Below are 21,137 nucleotides of genomic sequence, written 5' to 3'. Positions count from 1 at the left end.
TGAACACAGCGATAGGGTGGGACATGGGACATATGGACCCTGTGTGGGGTGAAAGCTATGTTTGGGAGGCTGTTAAGGCTATGCCAACATGCTAATTACCTGCAGGAAGTGGATGAAGTAGCAGAGCACCAGCCTGTTTAGCTCAGGCAGAGACTGCACCACGGCGATGGCCGACACCGGGTCGTCATAGTTACTGACACACTGCTTGTAGAAGTTCATGGGGATGAGTGGCTCCTCCAGCTCCCGATACCACAGCTTCATCAGAGAGGCTGAATGACACGGAGACGCTCTTGTTAAGCATGTTTAAATGTAGACATGCATGAACACCCACCAACCTCCACACATACACACATAATAATAATAATACAACAATAACAACGAATAAATGTCAATACAAAGCCATGCAAAGTGCTTCAAGTTAAGTACAGGCTGCCTCACCAGGAACATTTGGGTCAGAGAGATTTTCTGGGATCCTCCACTGATCCACTTGGAGCTTCAGGGCGTTCACTTCATCAATGTCTCCAGGCACCCTGAGGATGGGACACAGCACATCAGTTACACTCAACGGCCACACGAGGGACCCCTACTTCTATCATTGCAGATTCGCCGTGCCCTGTGGCAAATCCATTATTCATGGCCACCCAATTGGCTCCAAATGTGGCCTGATGTCTTTTGAAATATACTGTTCTTTGCTGACAGTAGTTTTTTTGTTGATAGTATTTCTCTGAGACAAAACAAATACAGAATAAATACAGTATCACCAAAAACACTGTTCTGGCACGTCCTCTTTTAGAAGTAGAGTTTCACAGGGAGGTCGGTATGTAGGATATTTGGTGAGAACAAAAAAATCCCTAATCTTACTGAATAAAATTTGCGCGAGAAGACCTTGCACAAACAAACTGTATGGGACACAGTTGGGAACACTCACAAAGCTCCCACGTGCTTGTAAGCCAAAGCTTAAGCACCAATGTAAACACATATTATGAAGTAACAAATTAAACAGCGCTGCTCGCAGGACCAAAGCAGGGCTGTGTTTGTTCTGTTGTCTGTGCTGTGTACTGTACACACAGAGAGCCTCCTTTATGCTGCATTGATAAAGAAGACCACACACATAGGAGTGTATGCTGTATACATACAGTGTGGCACACACATAAACAACATTCCCTTCAGATTTCCTAGACTCCACCTCTTACTCTAACTTACAGAAGTCAAGTTTTGACATGTAATTGGCTGCTCGGTCTTACCTGAAAATGCCCTCTGTCTGGGCCCCACCCAGAGCCAGAACGTACTGGGAGAGCTGAACCTGCACCCAGGGCAGTTTCCTGTCTGGGAAGAGCTCACTCTGCCTCTCCATCACCTCTTCCAAGGAGCTGCCAAACAGGGAGGGAGTGACAATGGCCCGCCTGCTGTGGTCGATCTCCTCCAAGGTGGGCTTCCGTAGACCCTGGGGCCAGGAGGTAAGCAGAGGGGAGGGTTCACTGTCTGAGCATGTCGGGGACTGTGATACTAATCGTTGCTGTGTCTATGGCTGCCATCTGTGATTGCATCTGGAACGCACTATGACTGGGCTGTGTTTTTGTCTCCACCTGTGACTGTGTCTGTGTGCCTATAATTATGTCTCTCTACGACTGTGTCCACCATGACTAACTTGCGCATCACCACTTTCATTCCGATATCTCCTATTTTTATCATGTGAGAGTGAAAGAGTTTGATGTTTTGACTTGAACTTCTGAGGCTCACTCCTTTCTTTTTTTTTTTTTTTTACTCACCTTTTTGCCTCCAGTAATAGCCACTTTCTGTAGTTTTCTATAGCAGAACTTGGCGTATGTGCTGATCGGCAGGCCTGTTGGACGAGAGGGGACACCACTTTAAGACTCAGAAACGGTGAAACCCAACTCCACAAGAAACAACACTCACAGTCTTGGCAGATTCCTCAGGAAAATCTTTAAGCATCTGCCATCACTGAACACACACCAGATAACAAATGGTTAAAACTCTTTCCCACAAGTAGGACGAATGTTGTTCTTTTCCCACAGATGTCAAATAGTGCATGACAGGCAGGCAGCAGTAATTGGAGAGACATGTTGACGGTGTGATTCTGGCATATGGGGATTAGAGCAGGCCCGACTAAACTGTCAAGTTGAGAGAAGATTTACTGCTGTTGAACAAAAGCTTAAGAGACAGGAGCCAGCCTACACATCCTGTTTCAGGTGATTCATCAGTGCACACAGACATATAGGCCACCGAAGAGAATGAGAAACACAGAGGCTGCCTGTCTGCTACCTGCCCTGTGTAGCTACTGTAGGCCCAGGTCTATTTTAGAAGTGAACTGCATGAGGGGAACGACATTGTTTTTGGAAGTGCACACACCTGAAGAGACGCGCGCTCTAACGGAATCTGATCGGCTGTCATGGGAAAAACATGAAACTGGAATCCTGTACACAATTCCTCAAACAACAGACAAACAGGAAACTCCAATTTATGGGTCACTGTCTGCACTCCAAAAAAAAAAAAAACTCATCCCCATCTTTCAAAGCCATGGTTTACACCAAACACTCGGCTCCACTTCCCCTCTGCAGGCATTTTTAATCACACCCGAGGGGTCCATTTCCGTTCCCAGAATCTCCACTGTCCCAGGTACCAGTGCCAGATGGAGAACCTCGTGCTAGTATAAGGAAAAAAAAAAAAAACTCTTTCCGGTATGCTCCCTAAAGCCAAAGCCCCCGGATTTATAGCTAACAGGTGACTCCCATGAATGCTCAAAGTGTCGTTAATCCAATGGAGTTCGACTATAATTATGTCTAATTAGAGAGATCATACCGATAATTTGCCCTTGATCTAGGAGAAAATGCACAGTTTTTTTTTTCCCCAGGGCTCCCAACATAGCTGCTGTTCATTTACTGGGAGAAAAGCAAGAGTGAAAGGCTCTGTTCTGTATTGAGACAGGGTTTGAACACTACTGGTGGTCTATATTTACACCAAGTTTATTGGCATGAAAACAACAACAACCAAGCAACCAAAGCCCAGGAGAAATCTGAGCTCATTAGGAGCTTGAGAATACTGTACCAGTTTGAGAACGGTATGACACCTGTCTGCACATGGGCTGAGGCTAGACTTACCAAACCAAACCAAACAAAACAAAACAGAACACAGGCCCACCAGTCGCGTCTTATTTATTGTTTATGAGTCTCAGCGGCAAGTCTCGTCTAAGCCCGTCCCAGTGCTGGCCGAGACCCTCCCCCAAAAGGCTCCGAGCCCAAAGAGTCGGTTTACAAGCTCAAACCAAGCCAAGACCGGGCCAAACCAAGTCTGGCCCGACATGGGGCCTCCAGTTCCCACACGCGACTCCCACTCCTTCTGCTTACAGCTGCTCCTGCTCTGGTCAGACACGTCGCACTTCGTTCCAGCTCTTCCATCCATCAAGGAGACAGCAGCTCTCATTATGCTGTTTTTGTGGATGTGAGGCGTTTCTGGTGGTTGGCCTTCATCGAGAGCAATAATAGCGCCTTTCCCTGAAGACATCACTCCTCTCTCCGGGTAAAGAGTTAGTCAGACATGCGGATGAGGCTTTCCCTTTGACCTTGTTAAGTCAGCTGGAGTTGTTCAGGATAGCACTGTGCCTGAGTCACTGAAGTACAATGTGCGAGACCACCGCTGCGGTGACTCGTATGACACGATTGGGTTCCTCTCTGGTGACATCATCAGAGTGGGCCATGTGGGCTGCCCTAATGAGGGCATGTGCCAATGAGTAGGCATCCTTTAAATGACAGTGACATCCAAAGCGAGACTGGCAAGACGGCTCACTAATATGAGTCACAGTGTAGTCCATTGTGTGTCTATAAGAACTCTCTGAAATTCTCAACCTACATATTTTTTTCCAGCTGTACTTTCTGTGAAACCCATTCATTGTGTCTGCACGAACATGAGCATGTACTCGTCTGATGAATTGCACAGTTCAGAACTTTCCATCCCACACAAAATGGTCATCCTACAGGGAGCGATATGCTTGATTTGTAACGATTTGTATCGCTTACACACTCAAGATAACTTCTGAAGAGAGTAGAAAAACATCTTTGGGCTTCATCGCCTACGTCCTCTCTGCTCTGTCAAACAGATAATCTTCAACAAATGGGAACTGCCGAGGATCCAACATTCTCAAAGCGATATCTTGGGCAATAGACGGAAAGGGAAATAAAATTAACAAAAAAAAAAAAAGTACCTTCTTCCTCGTCTGTGTTCTGTTTTCGTTTCTTTCTGGACTTTGAATTCTTCTTCAGCTTCAGCTCCTGCTGCTCCAGTATGAACTGAGTCACTATGAAAAAGAGAAGACAGATGAGGTCAAAACTCTGAAAGTTAATCTGATAAGCACTAGGCCTACAAACACACTGTGCGGCTCAACGTAAACAATAAATTTGTTTTCCATTAGACTCGTACTGAATTGGCAATATTAGATTAGCATTCCAAAAGCAAATAGGAAAAGAGAGAAGAAAAGGTGAAAAGAGCTTAAAAAAAAAAAAAAGATAGGCACTAAGACTCACATCAAAGACGGCGAGATGGAAACAAATAAACAAAAACAAAAACAAACAAACAAACGAAAAACAGTGGGAGGGACGGAAGAGAGAAAGGTGACCCACCCTGTTGCTCAGTCTGAGACTCACATTTCTTGTCGCTGGCAGGCTCTGTGTGTCTCTGGATGTAACCCTCCAAGTAGCAGCGGAACTTGGGCGAGGGGGCAAAGAAGGCCAAGCTGACCGCCATCAGCTCCCAGCCTGCTGCCAAGCTCCTTGGGCTGGTGTTGCCAGTGGTCTGCCTCACCAACTGCACGTATAGCTCGTCCCTCAGCCCCGGCATGTCCCAGCACTTGGTGACGATGAGCAGGGCGCAGTGGCGGCGGTCCAGCCGCGAGGGCCGATCTCCCATGTACGCCTGCACGAGCTTGAACATTTCGCAGGCCTCCTTCCTGACAGCGCGGTTGCTGGTGACCAACATGGGCTTTTTAATAGAGCCGCGGTTCCATGATAGCATGTTGGCGATGGAGACGCGGCGGCGGAACAGGCCCTGCGTGTGCATGTTGAGGTGCTTGCTGGCCCAGTCCTCCATACCCATGTCCGAGGGCGGGGGCTGCCGCAGGGTGGCGTAGGAGAGCTGGTAGGAGGAGCCTCCCGCCCTCCCTCCTGCTCCATCGCCACCTTCTCTGTTGTCATGGGCAGTGGGGCGGTGGGGGCCCAGAGAAGCGGTTCGCCCATCCACCATGCCTTTCTTCCGGCTCTCCAACTGAGCCTGCAGCTCTAGGGTGCCCGCCTGCAGGAGCACAAGCACGAAGAGGTGGAAAGCAGATGATGAGGAAAGAAGAAGAAGAAAAAGAGTTAGACAAACAGAAGGGGAGGAGGGAGGCGAGAGGTAGAGGGACAGGGGAGAGGGGGGAGGCGTCAGTGCAGCAGAGGTACAAACTGTGTCTGAGCAGCTGCAGTGTCTTTGCTGTGTGTCAGTGGGAGCTGGGCTGCCTTTCCCCTGCTATGCTCTGCTCTGCAGTGCAAGGGCTCGAGGGGGAATTGTTGCAGGATCGGCACATTAATTTCCTAAAGCCGGAAAAGAATTGCACAGGGGAAAAAACACTAGAAAAAACAAAAAAAAAAAAACAAAATCCACATGGACCCTGGCCTCAGTAGCAGGTGACCAGATAGTGGCGTAACAGACTTTACCCCTGCCCTGACCCACACCAGACTCGCCTCCCTTTCAAAACTACAGCTAATGCTAAGTCCCACACAAGACCTCTGTCTGATCCCTGCAGTGGGGTTATGGCCATAAGGAACCCCACGCTGCCCCGAACAGAGACAGCCAGTAAACCAGATACGCTTTGCAAACTGCCAGGAACAACACAGGACCAGAGCCAGAATCAAAGCTCGAATTTACTATCGGATCATAAAACACGTTGACATACCTTTTCAATGAGACCGTGATGTAATGTGGAGCTGCAGTGTGCCAGACAAGCTGGACTTTAGATTTAGGGTTTCTCAATCAAATGGAGCAAACCTCTGTGGTTCAGCTTTGGCAGAGTTTCTGTACGCCTGCGTGGAGTTGATGTTTTTTAAAATCAGGGGTCAAACCCAGAAGATCAAATGCAACCAGGGGCATGTTTAACTAGGGAAAGGGACATAAACTGAATGAGTTATACTTTCAGTTGGTTCCATTATGCTGTTAAACAGATAGCTTACAGATGCTATACCAGCACGGGGTGGTAATTTAGTTGTGCTTTGAATTGGGATAAGGAAACGGTGGCAAATGCCCCAAAACCCTTGAAATAGTCTCTAAAAACAGTTGTGGTTTCAATGCCTCCTTTGACCAACTTGATTCAAAGCGCCTTTCAATCAGAAGAAAATGCTGAAATATGTAATACATAGAAAGCAAAATTCCACACAGTCCTAGGCAGTAAGCCATAAGCTATGTAAGCCAGAATGTGTGTGTGTGTGTGTGTGTGTGTGTGTGTGTGTGTCTGAGTGAATGAGTGAGTGAGTGATATAACAGCAGATCTGAAGAACATTCCAGGACAGACTTAGGGGGCCTACTCAGTGCTCCTTGGCCGATATCTGACATTGCTATTGCCACACTCGTACCAATAACCCTTGGTACCAGCCCCTCCTCCTCCATCCCCCCTATTCCTTCTCCTCCTCCGTCACACCTCCTCCCCCTTCTCCTTTTCCTGCCAGGCCTGGGCCATATGGGCCGCAGTGGCCCTCCTTCCTGACCAAGGGAAGCCATGTCCTGAATCTCTGTGGCCTGGCATGAGCACCTGATGCCCATGCACAGAACTGGCATATGAGTATAAGGTCCCTGCAGTGTAGGACAGATGGAGGATGGTAAGAGGATGACAGGTAATGCTGGGCTCAGGGCCATTACAGTCAGTGGTGCGCGCTGCCTTATGTCTTGGGCACAGTTAGGCATTTGAGATTGGAATGTAAGAGGCGCTACCCACAAAATGGCTTCTGTTCTTCTCCTCTTCAACACAGATATTATCTTTTTACCCTTATTGTTTCGATCCCAGTGCGGCCTGCTGAATCAAACATCCAAGATCACAGTTGCACTGGAGCAGTGGAACTCACTTCCAAAGTCAAAACCCATAATGTATGGAGGCACAGGGTGTGTCTCTGGCTGAAGAGGCTCTGGAGATTAGAAGTAGCAGATCTTGGAAGTGAGCAAACTCTACATGCTGCTACTTATATAACTTTTTGGGGGAGTCAAATAGTTCCCTTAACTCAAATCATGTGCACCTGTAGTAATAAGTCCTGCAGACAAGATATGCATCGATGTGGTCCATCTCTACGTGTGTGTCTGTGTGCAGTCTTCCAAGTAAGTGCTCTACCCAGTAAAAATATCATAATTAAATCTATTCTGTTGTCTAAGATTTTAAATAGCTGACCTGCCCTTTTAGTCAAAAAGAGTTTTCTTTTTTCTCACTCAAACAATCTGCTCATTCTTCCATTTAAAGCTCTCTGAGGAGACACTGAACACTGAACAATACAAAAGCAGGAGCTAAAAATTCCCCCTCATGTGCAGATGCTTTTTTAAGCATAACTTAAAAAAAAAAAAAAAAAACAATGATAAAAAAACAAAACATCATTGCCTCGTTTGACACAGTGAGGCTGAATTATTTTCTAATCTGACAGTGATTGTGATCCTGGAAAGACACCAGCAATCTGAGCCCTTCTAGACCGCACAATAATAGACACAGCTGAGCTGTTAAACAAGCAGGAAAGTCTCATAATATTGGATTAGCTAAAATGTAATACTTTCACAATCCCTATTTTGTCACTACCAACAGTTAAACTTCTCATTATGTGCCTCATAGACACACACACACACACACACACACACTTGAAAGTTGTATGAGAAACAGCCCACACACAGTGAGCATTGTTGCTGCCTGGGCAGATATTACTTGGCAGATGGCATATGTAATCCACAACACACAAACACACACACACACACACTCACAAACTCACTCACACACATACACACACACACCTGCTGTGGGGTTACCTGTGAGGGAGGTCCTGGGGTCTCTGGTGAAGACAGGCTGGCCTGGCTGGTGATACTCTTCTCCAGGGTGTCCACTTTCTCATAGGTCCTTTTCTGTCTCCCTGGTATCTCCAGGGGGGTCAGGGCAGGGTTGCCATGGTTACCTGCCCTACTCAGCGACCGGGCGACCCCGGTAAGGTCCTCTCGTGATGAACACCTGCCTGCCGACACCCCTGCTCCTCCATACCACCTGAGTGAGTCCGCAGGGGAGCGTGTCCGGGGGATGACCCCCCTTTCTCCCATCTCGGGCTCCAGCCCTGCCCTCACCTCCCTCATGGTGTTGGACCGACTCACCACCTCTCTCATCTCAGCCATCAGCCTCTCATTGAGGGCGCACAGCTCTCCGCTGCTGCCCACTGAACCAGGCCGGCCTCCCGCTCCAGCACCAGCACCCACCCTCCTCCTGCTCTTCCTCCTCAGGCTGGGGGAGGGGCCGGTGGAGTAACCGGAGTCCTGATAAGTGGCTGTGGCCTGTGAGGTCGGGGTGGGGAAGTCCTGCGAGGCCTGGCTGCTCTGCCTGCTGTGCCGGGCCTCCATGGCCCGCTGCACGGTGGCCTCCAGGACCCGCCAGCTCTGCTTCTTCTCCAGTGTACTTGGGCCCGGGGTTCCTGGCTCCCTGTCCCGTGGCTGGCCTCGGGCCTGGGGCAGAGACTGGGACTGGTGCTGGGGATGTGGCTGAGGTTGGGCCAAGAGAGTGTCCTGCCTAGAGGTAGGGGAGGGGGTACGTGTGGGGACAGGAGAGCCAGACAGGTGTCCCTGTTTGGGGTCCACGTTAACCATGTGCTTGATACACTCCAGGCCAGCTGGGCTATAGTCTGAGGCAGATGGGTTCCTCTTGTGCCTGGAGCCTGAATGGGATGAAACAGGGTGCTGGAGGAGCCTAGGCTTCTGGAGGCTGTGGGTGGGCGTCAGGCGGGACAGAGACGGCCCGTTGTAGAGTTGTGCCCCCTCTACTTCCATGTCTATAGGGGGCTCATCGTATATGGGGCACTCGGACACTGGGTCATCATAGATTGGGGCCGTGCAGCCATACTGAGGGGACACTGGCCGTGGCGTGCTGGTCTGCGACCTGTGAAGGAGTGGACTGGGATGGCCACTCTCTGATGTCACCAAACAGAAGCTACCGTTGCTGGCTTTTCTCAGGTGGTGAGCCTGGCGTGTGTCAGCTGCCATTTTGCCGGAAGGGGCGGTCTTATATCCCTGTGCGGAGCTGAGGTGTCCCCCTTGGGCCTTGTTGCTGGAGGGGTGCAGTGTGAAGGTGTTGGCTTTGCCGTGGGTGCTCTGGTGAAGATGCTGCTGCGAAGCTGGGCTTGCCTGGTTGCGGTTCATGCTGTTTACTTTCACCAACATGGCTGCCTTAGAGCCGGGTGGGGGCTGCCATCTTTGAGAGCCATCCCTGAGAATGAGAAAACACGAGGGAGAATGACACATGCTTTCAGTCAAAGTGACATAAACATACTTATGGTCAAAAATAACCACTGTACAGTAAACAGAGGCAATCGAGAACACCAACAAAGCATTATCATTATTAAACACATACGCAGGCTTGCAGCTACCCCTATATTTCATCCATTTTAGAAAATTCAAGGCTCACTAAGCTGGGAAAATAGACAGCAATCCATGAATTCTTCTCTAAACATTTCACTGACCTCCAAAACCTTTCCTCCATTTTTAGTCTGGCAAGCCATAATAGTCCTGTCAAACCCGTGAGACAATAACTCCAGTGTGTGTTGTGCAAACCAAAGTTCCTAAAACTACCAAGTGAACAACTGCAACACAACTCACTGAAGTGGCCCCAACATGTGGAGAATATACCTCGAATAATGTTGTTTGACGGTACTCCTTTTGCCTGTTAAGTATCTGTAGAAGCTTTCATCTACATGAAAATCACATGCCTGAGAAGTCTGTTATCTGAAACAGTCTGAAACAGTCAGGCACATTTGGACAGCAAATCAGTGGGTGGTGTGGAAAGAGGTTGATTTGAAGAAGTTGGAATTACAGTAGTTTTCTGCAGTGTAAATCTTTACCAGGGTCAAAAAGTTAATACTTTTTCTTCTGGTTTAGCAGCTGGGCTAACTTCAGACCCGATGGCACAATGCTAATCCCGGCAGCAGTGTAAAACAATCTGCCTTCAATCTGGTCACACCGCTCTGCTCTGATGCCCTCCGCTCTGCTCTTTCCCCCATAATCTTCCCCTGGAATCAAGACTTTTCATTCCTCAGCTGATCAAACACTTGCACTCTCAAACAAAGAAATGTGTCTAAAGCAGGCATTAACGCACATTCACACAGGCACACACACACACACACACACACGCTAAGTGACTTGCCTGAGCAGGACACCACATGACGTAGCACTGAATTTCCAAGGTCGACTGTCTTGTCTATGTGCTCGTTCAAATAATCAAAGGTCAAAACTGTTTTATGACTGCAAGTAAAGTTTGAAACAAGGTCCAGGTACTTACCTTCCCTCACACCACCCTCTCCATTTCACATTGAGTGAGATAATTAATTAGATCAAAGCTGATCACTCTCTGTCCTTATAAATCCAAACATAAACACAGATCTGTGTAGAGTTAGAGCTGTTCAAAGGCTTCCCTTTTCTCAGAGCTTCACAACTTGGAGAGCTGGGCTGTAAGGGCAGGAAAAGGACGCAGAGGGAGGAGGGAAAGAGGCGGAGTGCCCCCCCCCTCCCCTCCGCAGTCTCCCCACATCTCTATGGAACAATACAGAAACGATTTCCCTAAGGGCCTCAGAACCAACGGCAAACTTCCTTTTACTTCTCCTAGCTAATGCTCTGCATTTTCTCTCTCCTAGCACTCCCTCCCACCCCCTGCTTCACAGTGAGTCACACCACCTCAGTGGTTTGAATGTAAACAGCCTCTTGTCTTCAAACAGTCCCACAGATACGCCATCCACGCAGGGCCTATAAACAGCTGAGTCTCAGCCACCTGGCACAGCACCAGGCCAGCGCACCACAACCGCTGCTGTTGGAAAGCACTCCAAGTCCCCCGCCTAACCTCCAGCGGAGTGACAAAGCACCAATCAAGCCAGTTTACTGCCTAACACATGCATACACACATACATGTGTGAAGACAAGGAGCTAGAACAGATAGGATTCTCCTCAGACCACCACTGTTTGGTTGTCACAGGGGAGTGTGAGTGTGTATGAGTTTGTGGGACATGGGTGGGGGAGGTAGGTGACAGCTGTAAACATGAAAAGCCACCGTTTGTCCTCTTTGAAACGCTGCGTGTTTTCTCACTCCCATCCTGTCAAGGGCCAGGCGGGAGGATGTGATGTCACCTTGACACCGACTGTAGACAAACACAAGAAAATCATTTCCACCTCGGCGGCTGACACACAGCTGATGGTTTAGCACTGGTTAGGAGCAGCTCACCAACAAAACATCAAGGCTCTTTAGTAATTAGATGTCCAAAGGACGCAGACGACCACACAAGCAAACCACAACAATCACATTCCTTTTATGTTATCCATGGCCAAATCAAAACTTGCTGCTCATGAACCAGTCTCTCAAGTTCATTTTAGTAGCCGACTATAAAAACATCTTTTATCTGAGTTCTTGGTAGATGAGTGGCCTACTTTATGAAAACTGACCCTGAGAGAGTAGGGACCACTACTTCCTGTCTGAGGAGGTCCTCTGGAGGATTGGGGAGAGGGCTTCCCTATACAACACAAACAGGAAATGCCTAATATAACGTTCACACACTGAGCTCAGGGCGGAAACAAGGGCTGAATCGTGCTTACAGGGGGGGTTACAAGCAGCTTTATAAATTTCCTGACATCATACAAGCGAAATTCATCTTCTCTTGGGCCAATTAAGCCTTTGAACTCTCCACCAGAAGTTGTCTTTATATCCAAATCATCTGAATCCTGAAATATCAACCCCTTCGACGTTATCCATGCCCGTCTATAGCAACAGTGAACGATACCAGCTCTCTTATTATATACCCAATAACAACAGCAGACAGCCTATCCTGCAGAGACTGAAATTGAACACATTCAGAGGCCTGTGAGGAGCACTCTGCTGAGTCCAACTCCCACAGCAGAGAGATAGGGATTTCATCTGGCTTTGTCTCTGTTGTTTGCCTGTCATTGTCCCAGTCAGGCCCGGTACAGGTCTAGTGTGTTCACTCCCTCCAGCATCGGTAGATTATGTTGGGTGTCAGCAGTGAGTGAGCACAGCGTGATGATTATCACAATCACATGGGGGCTGGTAGCCAACTAAAACTGTACGGCTGCACGGTGTCTTTGGCCTCAATGTAAAGCCTGTAATCCCATTACACAGCTAGAACAACACTCGCATATCACCAAGCCCCAGGTCAACCAAACAAAGTATGATTGCAAACACAGGGCCAAAATAGAGGGAGACAAAGGCAGCACAATGGTGAGAAAATAAGAGAAGTCTAGAGTGGGAAGATGAGTGAGTGAGTGAGAGAGACGAGCAGAGCTGGAGAGACAAGAGAGGAGGGTGAGAGTGTGTGTAAATGAGAAGGGGTGGGGATTAGTCGTGGGAGAGTGCAGCGAGGGGAATGAGCGGGAAGGCTGGCATTCCTTGGGGCTCATTCAGGGGCCGCGGAGGTGTTGTGGGGAGCCCCAAACAATGCATGGCTGTGCCATCGTCACGGAGACGCCTCACTCAACGACAGCAATGGAGAGGAGGGCGGGAGGAATGAGGGGAGAGAAAGAGATAGAAAAAGGGAGGGAGGGAGGCTCAACCTGAAAGAGCCATCCTCGGTCTCCAGAGTCACTCAGGCAGACACACGGGCTCTTATGTAACCCACACCGAGCAGGCCTGGACTGCTGCGGTGACGCACCAGCAACATGCTGTCTTCACTTTAATTATAAGGAAAGTTGTTTAAAAAGGGTGTGTTACATGCTAACCACCTGCCCGTCAGGTGTTTGTTAGCTGAGGGAGGGCTTACACACAGCAATTTATCTCGAGGCCAACAAAAGACGTGACTACATCCACATCTTTCCAGATCTCTCAGTGTTTACAAAGTGATCATCTCCAGGTCAGCTATTTTACCCTTGTACACACACACACACACACACACACACACACACACACACAAAGATATGCACAGATATGCACTTACAAACACATTCCTTCAGGGCCTGAAGCTTGCATGTGAAACCTTTAGGAACATAGAAGAAGGGCAAATAAAATGAAGTTAGAGGCCCTTTGGAGGCCAACTGGGTAATTCGATTGGACTGTGGGGCAGCAAATCAACTTAACGGTCAGCAAATTTCAATTAGTCTCGGCAGCTCTGGTGTCTCACACCCATGAACACAGCCGGAGATACCTCTGCTGCTGTTCTGAGTATTACTGTGGTCAGATCGTCTCAATAACCAACTAAATATATGAGGGGGACGATGCTGTCAGCAGATGCTTTGTCTTTCCTTTCTTTCCTGACTGGAATAACCGTTGTTGGAAAAGCCATCAGCTGAGTCACTTTGGCGGATAGGGATATGGATTTGGAAGTTCTTAAATATAACCCCTGGGAATAGTGGGGTCTGAAAAACAGGGGTTATTATTATCGTGTGCTGGACAGGAAGAGGAAATGAGGTCGCACAGGCCAAGCTTCGGCTACACAAACACCTCAGAGCAAAAGCCAATGGGATAAGCGTGATCTGCGTAGAGGAAGGAAGCGGAGAAGACAAAGAGGATTCGCTGAGGACAATGTCGCAGCCATTTCGCCGGTGTTCAAAGTCGATATTCCGACTTGCTTTTGAACAGTCGGCCGTGAAAAACCCCAAGCCGCGGTATGACAGAATGACATTTCGGACCTAAGTCGATCACCTCCTAGTTCCTGTAAGGGAGACCTACAAACCCCTCGAGGGGGACAGAGCCAGCTGTCCTGCAACAGCTGAACTGACACACCTCCCTCCTCTGAGCCAAGATGTCTACCAGCTGTACATATCTGTGGCTCCTGCTGACTTGCCCTGTGAAGAGCACTGGGCCCGGGCCAGGGGACTGCCACCGGGACCCTGGTAGCCATATTGAAGGGACAGCATGACAACGGGGCCAAGCCCAACTTGACACCAGAGGGACAGAGCAGCCTCTGGAATCTGAACAGTGTGGTTACATCTGCTCACATGAAAACAGATCCCATTAAAGCCCAGTCTTTGGATTACATGTCAAAAACTGGATCATCTTCGTGATTATTAAGCCAATCTGCTGCAGTCTCACTGCTCTGTGCTTCCCATAACTCGGTGATGCGAACAGGGAGACAAAAAGCAGAAAAGTACAGCACCGCCTACCAATTCTAAGTGAATTGGAGTTGAAATACAAAAAACATGAGAAATACCGTCTCCACATGCTGCAAGTCAGCTGGAGCCGTCTGTGCTCCATGCCTAAGGCGAGTTCACATGTGGTGCCATTGGTCTTACATGACAGCACACCACTGCTCCAGAGAGGAAAGCCAACAGTATAAAGCAGTGCTAAACTGATATCTGGAATAAAACAAAAGAGGTTTTGGATACACTGGTCCTATTAGACACATAAAACTCTAGCTTTGTAATCTAGTGCTGCAGACCATCATAAACTGTGAATTTACGGGCGAGACGAGAGAGAGTGAGAAGTGGAATGTGTGGAGAGAAATGGTATAGAGATATAAAAGAAATGAGGAAATTGTCACTGCTAACCAGACCAGAGTGCGGAGGCATGTAGCTTAAGTTCAAAGTGTAACTTTTTCAGAGGAAGAAAAAAAAAAAAAACCTACTACATTATAGGCAAACTTAAAACACCATCTGGAGAGAGCTGAGAAATGAGCTTACCACACCAGGACTGTAGAGATAAAACAAGCCTTAGTCCTTCCAGTGTGTGTAAAATGTTGCGGCTAGGTCCTCAGAGTGGTGAGAGATCAAAGCACGAGAGGCTTGTGCTCCCACTGTAAACATGTAGACAATGTGTGACTCATTAAAAGCTTAAAACTATATGAACCCTATTAGACGCCTCCTCATTTCCTAAATAAATCTTGTGGCAATTTCTCCCATATGACTCACAGCCAGACTATGACAGGCACATGAGCGAGATCTCAACTGGCTGTTGTTTACTTTTGCTTTCATATTCAGGCTTTTTTTATATATATATTTATTTATTTATTTTTATTAAATTGAGTTAAAATATAACTTCCCCAATATGGAAAGGGGTACTTTGTCATTTTGAGTTTTACTGGGTGTCCTCACCAGACACTTATCACCTTGTGGGGAAAGAGTCCTACATTTGTCCTTTATTTTCTCTAAAACTGTGTCTGCTAAAATGAACACATCCAGCTACAATAAAAAGACAGTATCCCTTTAAGTGCCTGTGATTCTTCATACACTGTCTAAATAAAGCCAGCTATCTCGTCTCTTCTTAAGTGTGTGGAAACTGGTTCAACCGCGGTACAGCTGGCTCAAAAACAGACAACACCACAACTCTCAGAGAAGTGAGTTTGCAAAGGTATTGATATACTGTCTGTGTACGGTTTCATGTGAAACTCTCCACATGAATCTGCGTTAAAGCTGCAGAACTATCTGGATTGGCGAGTTTTAAGTGTCTAAAGTCAGCCTGACGGTCTTAGATTGGATGCAGCCGGTCTTTGGAGCACCGCTATATCATTACATGGCTAAATGAGAGGGCACATACTACTCATTTGGTGCTCACTATTCAGCATACCTAGACTTCCTGCTTAGAGAAAGCTCGGTTGACCCTGGGGGACAATTGGGCTTAAGTGAGGGTCTTTCTTCTTTTTAGTGGTCCATTATAGCCTCCAGGCTAACCCACAGGACAATGGAGGGTTGTGACCCTGACGTGAACCACCCTTGGTCTCTTCTGGATTGCGTTACACCACGCCGTCATGTGCCCCGAACAGCCATTTAACATCCACTCAAAACCAGCATGTTTTCTGTAACTTCAAAACAATATGGGAAGCAGCCCACACACAGTGAGGCGTTTTCACACAGACACACAGATCACAGGTTATCTATGGTGAAATCCTGTACAGATGTTACCTGGTGGATGGCACATTCAGCCGATGACATGCAGGCACATAAAAACACAGTGTAAGGTGGGTGAAATCCAGCACATATGTTACAAGCTAGATGATCTGTAACACCTTTCAGTCCCACATCATGCAAACAGATCAATTTACCTTGATTCGCTCTACCCTAAACCACATGTGACTGACGTGTTTACCCCTGGAGACAGAGGTATTTTCCTGATGAGCTCCACGGGCTCAAAATACCCTGAAATTCCCAGGACATGTGATAAGACTTGGCCAATGAGTAACAGATTTGGCACTGCAGCCGACACACAAGCACACCCCTACGCCTACACTTCCTACAAGCATGTGCGTACACAAATACAGATACACGAGACACACAAAAAAAAAAAAGAGAAAAAGCAAGACAAAGGAAACTGAAACAACCAGCCGGAGCACAAAAAAATAATACACACGGTGTGCTGTGTGGAAACTGTGGAAACTCGTCAGTCTATTATGACCCCTCCCCTGATGTATTCACAGAGCAAAACAAAAGGAAACTGGCAATGGAAGAACTGGGATTGTCCCATTTCAACAAAGAATGGCGTTGTTTTTCAAAAAGCCATAAACTAATAAGTTCTCATCTCTGCTGAGATTCCACTGACTTCAGCAATAAAGAAAACAGGAAGAAGGAGAACATGACCAGACATGTCTGAAATAGCCGAGACTTTCAAATAAAAAAATAGAGGAACCTTTAAGAAAAAATAAGAAATACCCTATGGAACTGAAAATAGCATGGCCAGTAAAAGGAAGAGGACAGTAACCTTATGAAAGTCCCCAAAACTTTTCTGCTCTGGGCGGGAGAGTAAAATTAGCGGACCTCAAACCGCGGTGACCTTTCCAACTCTTCTTCACCTCAACCGTCTCCCTTGCTCTTACCCGCCGATCCTTGTCATTATCAATAAAGCCGGCAGCTCGTTGAGGAGAAGCATGTCTCCTCTAAGCCGCTGCGCCCTAACCCCAAATATCAGACAAATGAGTTTGTTTTCATCCATTTTGAGCTGTCACATTCCAGGCTCCCTCCACATTGCATGGTGGTTTCTAATTACCTAAGAGAGGGTGGTGGGGGAGCACGTGAGGTACCATATGGCCGAGCAGGGTATCAAACCCCCCCGAGGGCGAAAGACTCCTTATCCTCACACTCAGGAACACAGCTGGCCATTGTTTTGAGGGGAGACAGAAAGGGTTCTGGGAAAGGTTGACTCACTGGGGGCAGAGCGGGACCCTGTGGAAATTTTAACACTCCACACACTCAGACACACACACACACCGGGGGTAATGCGAGGGGGCCTCAAGGAGCATCCTTCAACAGCTTTGGCTAAACAATTGGTTCTGCCTCTACCTTTACGTAATCCCCAGGGGGTTGGAGGAGGGTCAGAGGTGATACATCCCACCGGTCAAGGTGAGGCTCAAGAAGAGCCGGGAGAAACTGGAGAGCCAGAGTCACCACTGTGGAGCCTCGGGAAGCAGCAGGGCTCATGTGTTAATAGTCAACCGGAATGCAGTGGTTCTGCTCCACATCGACCATAAACAGACAACACTCACATGCCTCTCATGCATGCTCCATATTCACACACACACATATCTTTGAACCCAGAAATGACATAAAATGGGAGCATACAGTCACATTTGGCCCGTGATGGTTTAAGCTTTCACCCATCAGAGGCGTAACAGTCTTTGATGGCCCGGAGCGGCGAGGAGTGGGCTGGTCGTGAGCATACAGGACAGTAAGACGGCCCCGGTGGCTCTGGGCCAGGGGAAATAGAAGTGGCATGCCTGGAATCCGGCTGGGAGGGAGAGATGGTGGTATGGACAAGGCCACAACGCGGAGCACATGATGGGGTCTCTGAATGGCTTACTGTTAGGGGCCACGCTGCACCAACAATCCTAGCGAGAAGGAGCGGGGGGGAAATGTCACGCTCTATAATATGACTGCACCCCGTCTCCCCATTTGGTAGCGATTTGCTGAAACGACCGAGCACGGTTCACAGGCGATACTATGGAAACACACGACATATGGAATGCTCAGATAAGTGAGAATGAAAATAAAACAGCAGTTTGGGATCAGCCTGAGTGGTCAAAAGTCAAAATAATCCAAGGAGTTCTCATAGCCTGAACATTTGAAAGTCATTAGGACTCACTCCGCCGCATGCTGTGATGACTATCATACCCCCCATTTCTTGTGGTAACATGACCCTCTAATGATTAAGCGCAATTCCCTTTCCGGCGTTACAGTAGAAGCTACTGCAGTCTGGCGGTAAAGTCTAGGTCGGGCTTACCTCTGTGGGTCTTTGCTGCCGTCTGTGCTGCGATCAGAGCTGCTGCCGTCTCCCTGCGATCTGTTGTCCACTTCTGGCTCCAGCTCGGGGTCAGCAGCCTCCTTCTCGGCGGGCTCCGGGGCTCTGGGAACAGGGGTGTCTCTGTCCTGCTCGGGCAGAGGGGTGCGGCGCCCCTGACTCCCTACGCTACCAATACTCCCCGTGGTCCCATGGTGGTGTCTCTCGGCGGACCCTGTGACCCGCCTGGCCTCAGTGCAGCGCTTCATGGCCTGGAGCTGGGAGAGGGGCACTATATCGCCTCCCTGCGGTCGGTGCCAGACGGTACGGCGCCCCGCAGAGTTGTAATAGTAGAAGCGGCCACTGTGGGGGTCAAACAGCTCCCACCACTGGTTCCCGTCAGCCTGGCGGACAGCAGCACCTGGCGGGGGATCCCAGCCACACTCGCCAGTGGTCAGGTTCACATACATACGCTCCCGAGAGCGCGGCTCCAGGATCTCCACCCAATCAGAGCTGTGAGGAGAAAGAGGAGAAAGGGAGTCATTACAACAGACAAAATAAAAGTAAAATCATGTTTTTTTTTGCTGCTGAAACGGCGACAGATTATTCACCACGAGGATATGACGACACAGTACAGAAGCCACGGTCACGCCTGAGTACTCATCAACTAGACAAGCCGTAAACAACTCACACTGTTTGACAGGCGGAGAAGCATGAAAATGCCCACTTGTCCATATGGAGAGCCTGTGAATGTTTGTGTCCCCTACATGTGTCCATCTGTAAGTGTGTGTGTGTGTGCGTGTGTGTCAGCAGTGATGTCATCTTTTTATTCAGCAGAGGACTGGCAGGAGCAACAGTGTGTGTGTGTGTGTGTGTGTTTCCTGACTAAGGAGACAGGTGGATGCACACAGCGAGACACCAGGCTTGGAGTCAGCAGGGCCCAAAGGGAACCATCCGCTCTCATTTCTACGACCACAAAAAAACAAAAAAACACCTCGCTGAACTACAAACACCAGCTAACAACAGCTAGCTCAGCTAAACGCACAGAGAAAACAAAGAGAGACAGAGGTGGGGTGCAGGAGAGAGGAACAGAAACAGACAGAGAGCGAGACACACACACACACACACACACACACACAGAGAGAGAGAGAAACAGACAAACAGACAACCCAGTTACAGAAATGTACACAGGAACAGGTCACAGATAAGAGGGACAGCCAGTCTCAGACACAATTAGACCATGAACTGAATTTCACAGAAATAGTAGGACACGATCTGTGTTAGTCAACGTCTGGTAGATTATGAACGAACAATATCACCCCGGGTTATGGGTCTGTGCTGTGGTTACCTACATAAAATCAGGGTCATTAAAAAAAAAAATCATGACAAATAAGCAAGTTCTGGAGTTTCCTGGCACGATATATCCAGGTCATGCTACTCTCCATTGTGTCTTTTTTAATCTAGTTCCCTAATGCAGAGTGGCCTTAACTGTGCCAACGAAACCATGTGGGAACAGCGAGAACAGCCAGCGAGAGTCCTTTCAGTGGGGTAGGCATCTCAGCAGAGGGCTAGAGCCAGGGGGAGGAGAGGAATCAAGAGACAGAGATAAAGCGTTAAGGAAAAAAAAAAAAAAAAAAGCTCCACCGTGAACTCAAAATATCCAATAACTCACAACGCTGCCTTCTCTTCACCCGTAATGACCACTTGAGGGTCTGGCAAGTCTAGCCTAGTATCTCTGAAAGAGCGAGGGCAACACAGGGAGGGATTAGTGCTATTGGGATCTGCCATAGGTTTGGTTCTCTTCCCAGCGTCTTCAGTATAGAGAGGCTATTTTCTTCCCGTCACACCAGTTTGTGATACAAGCCTGCTGTCCAGGCTACCTGTGGCGATGAGAGAGGGCATGATGACCAGCATGGGCGACAATGCTCACTATGTCCACCAAATACCCACATTCACTCCTCACGAGCCTGCCAAGCCGACCCTGTGCCCGCCCCTGGCCTCAGAAATAGACACAGAGGAGCATGGAGCCAGCTGGGTCTGGCAGGGCTACCATGTTGCCCAGTTGGCTACAAAACTCACTGGGAACAAGCAGTGCTCTCCATTTTGAACTGCATGACCTTAAGAAAAATCTTTGGTGCCAGTTTATGCCGATTTCTCTCATCCACTGTCATTAGCAGAACCACGTTGCCCATATCATCCTCCAGAGAACATGGAGAGGATATAGGAGCCTTCCACACCCTCCCTACCCATGTGTCACTGCTCTGCGCTGGGAGGCCATCTGGCCCCGTCACTCACACAGGCGCGGATAAAGCCCTACTTTCAGTGAAGCGGACTCAACATGTAGGGGGTTTTAATGTTGACTTTACAACCCACATAGAACGAGGTGAAGATGGCTAACAAAATTTACATTTGCTCCTCTTTATGCTCAAAGGCAATAGCTGCTAAAGTTTATGTGCAAAAGGTAAGACTTAAGACATGAGCATTGTGTGAATCAGAGAGTGACAGACTCTCCAACAGTTTGTGTACAAATGTGTTTGTGTGAGTTCAGGGGGTTGGGATCATTACGGGCGAGTGGTGTTTACAAGTCAGACTGCTCACAAAAGAGACAGTCCCGCCATGGGGCCCCACAGTTAGTGGCGCTGGCTGAGGGGATGACTTTTAACACTTATTAGATGCACGGCTTTAATGGGCGGGAAGCGCCTCAAATAATGGGGTATTCAAAGCAGGGGCCTGAGCAATC

The 21,137-nt window shown here is 48.4% G+C and overlaps 1 protein-coding gene across 2 annotated transcripts in view; it reads right to left on the bottom strand.

Annotated features, from left to right (window-relative positions):
- Positions 1 to 21,137, bottom strand: part of arhgap46a (Rho GTPase activating protein 46a) — a 33,602-nt gene that overhangs the window by 2,683 nt on the left and 9,782 nt on the right. The window contains exons 2-9 of one of the 2 annotated variants that reach the window (XM_030051136.1): positions 18,401 to 18,910; positions 8,038 to 9,472; positions 4,635 to 5,301; positions 4,220 to 4,312; positions 1,770 to 1,843; positions 1,245 to 1,444; positions 439 to 530; positions 100 to 269 (exon numbers count right to left, since the gene is read on the bottom strand). In XM_030051136.1, coding sequence (XP_029906996.1) covers positions 100 to 269; positions 439 to 530; positions 1,245 to 1,444; positions 1,770 to 1,843; positions 4,220 to 4,312; positions 4,635 to 5,301; positions 8,038 to 9,472; positions 18,401 to 18,910 — 3,241 coding nt within the window. The remainder of the gene's footprint in view (positions 1 to 99; positions 270 to 438; positions 531 to 1,244; positions 1,445 to 1,769; positions 1,844 to 4,219; positions 4,313 to 4,634; positions 5,302 to 8,037; positions 9,473 to 18,400; positions 18,911 to 21,137) is intronic. The other variant, XM_030051137.1, reaches the window with a different exon arrangement.

Source organism: Myripristis murdjan, chromosome 5 (genome assembly GCF_902150065.1).
Source record: "Myripristis murdjan chromosome 5, fMyrMur1.1, whole genome shotgun sequence".
Classification (NCBI taxonomy): Eukaryota; Metazoa; Chordata; class Actinopteri; order Holocentriformes; family Holocentridae; genus Myripristis; species Myripristis murdjan.
This window is presented reverse-complemented; position numbering and strand designations above follow the sequence as displayed.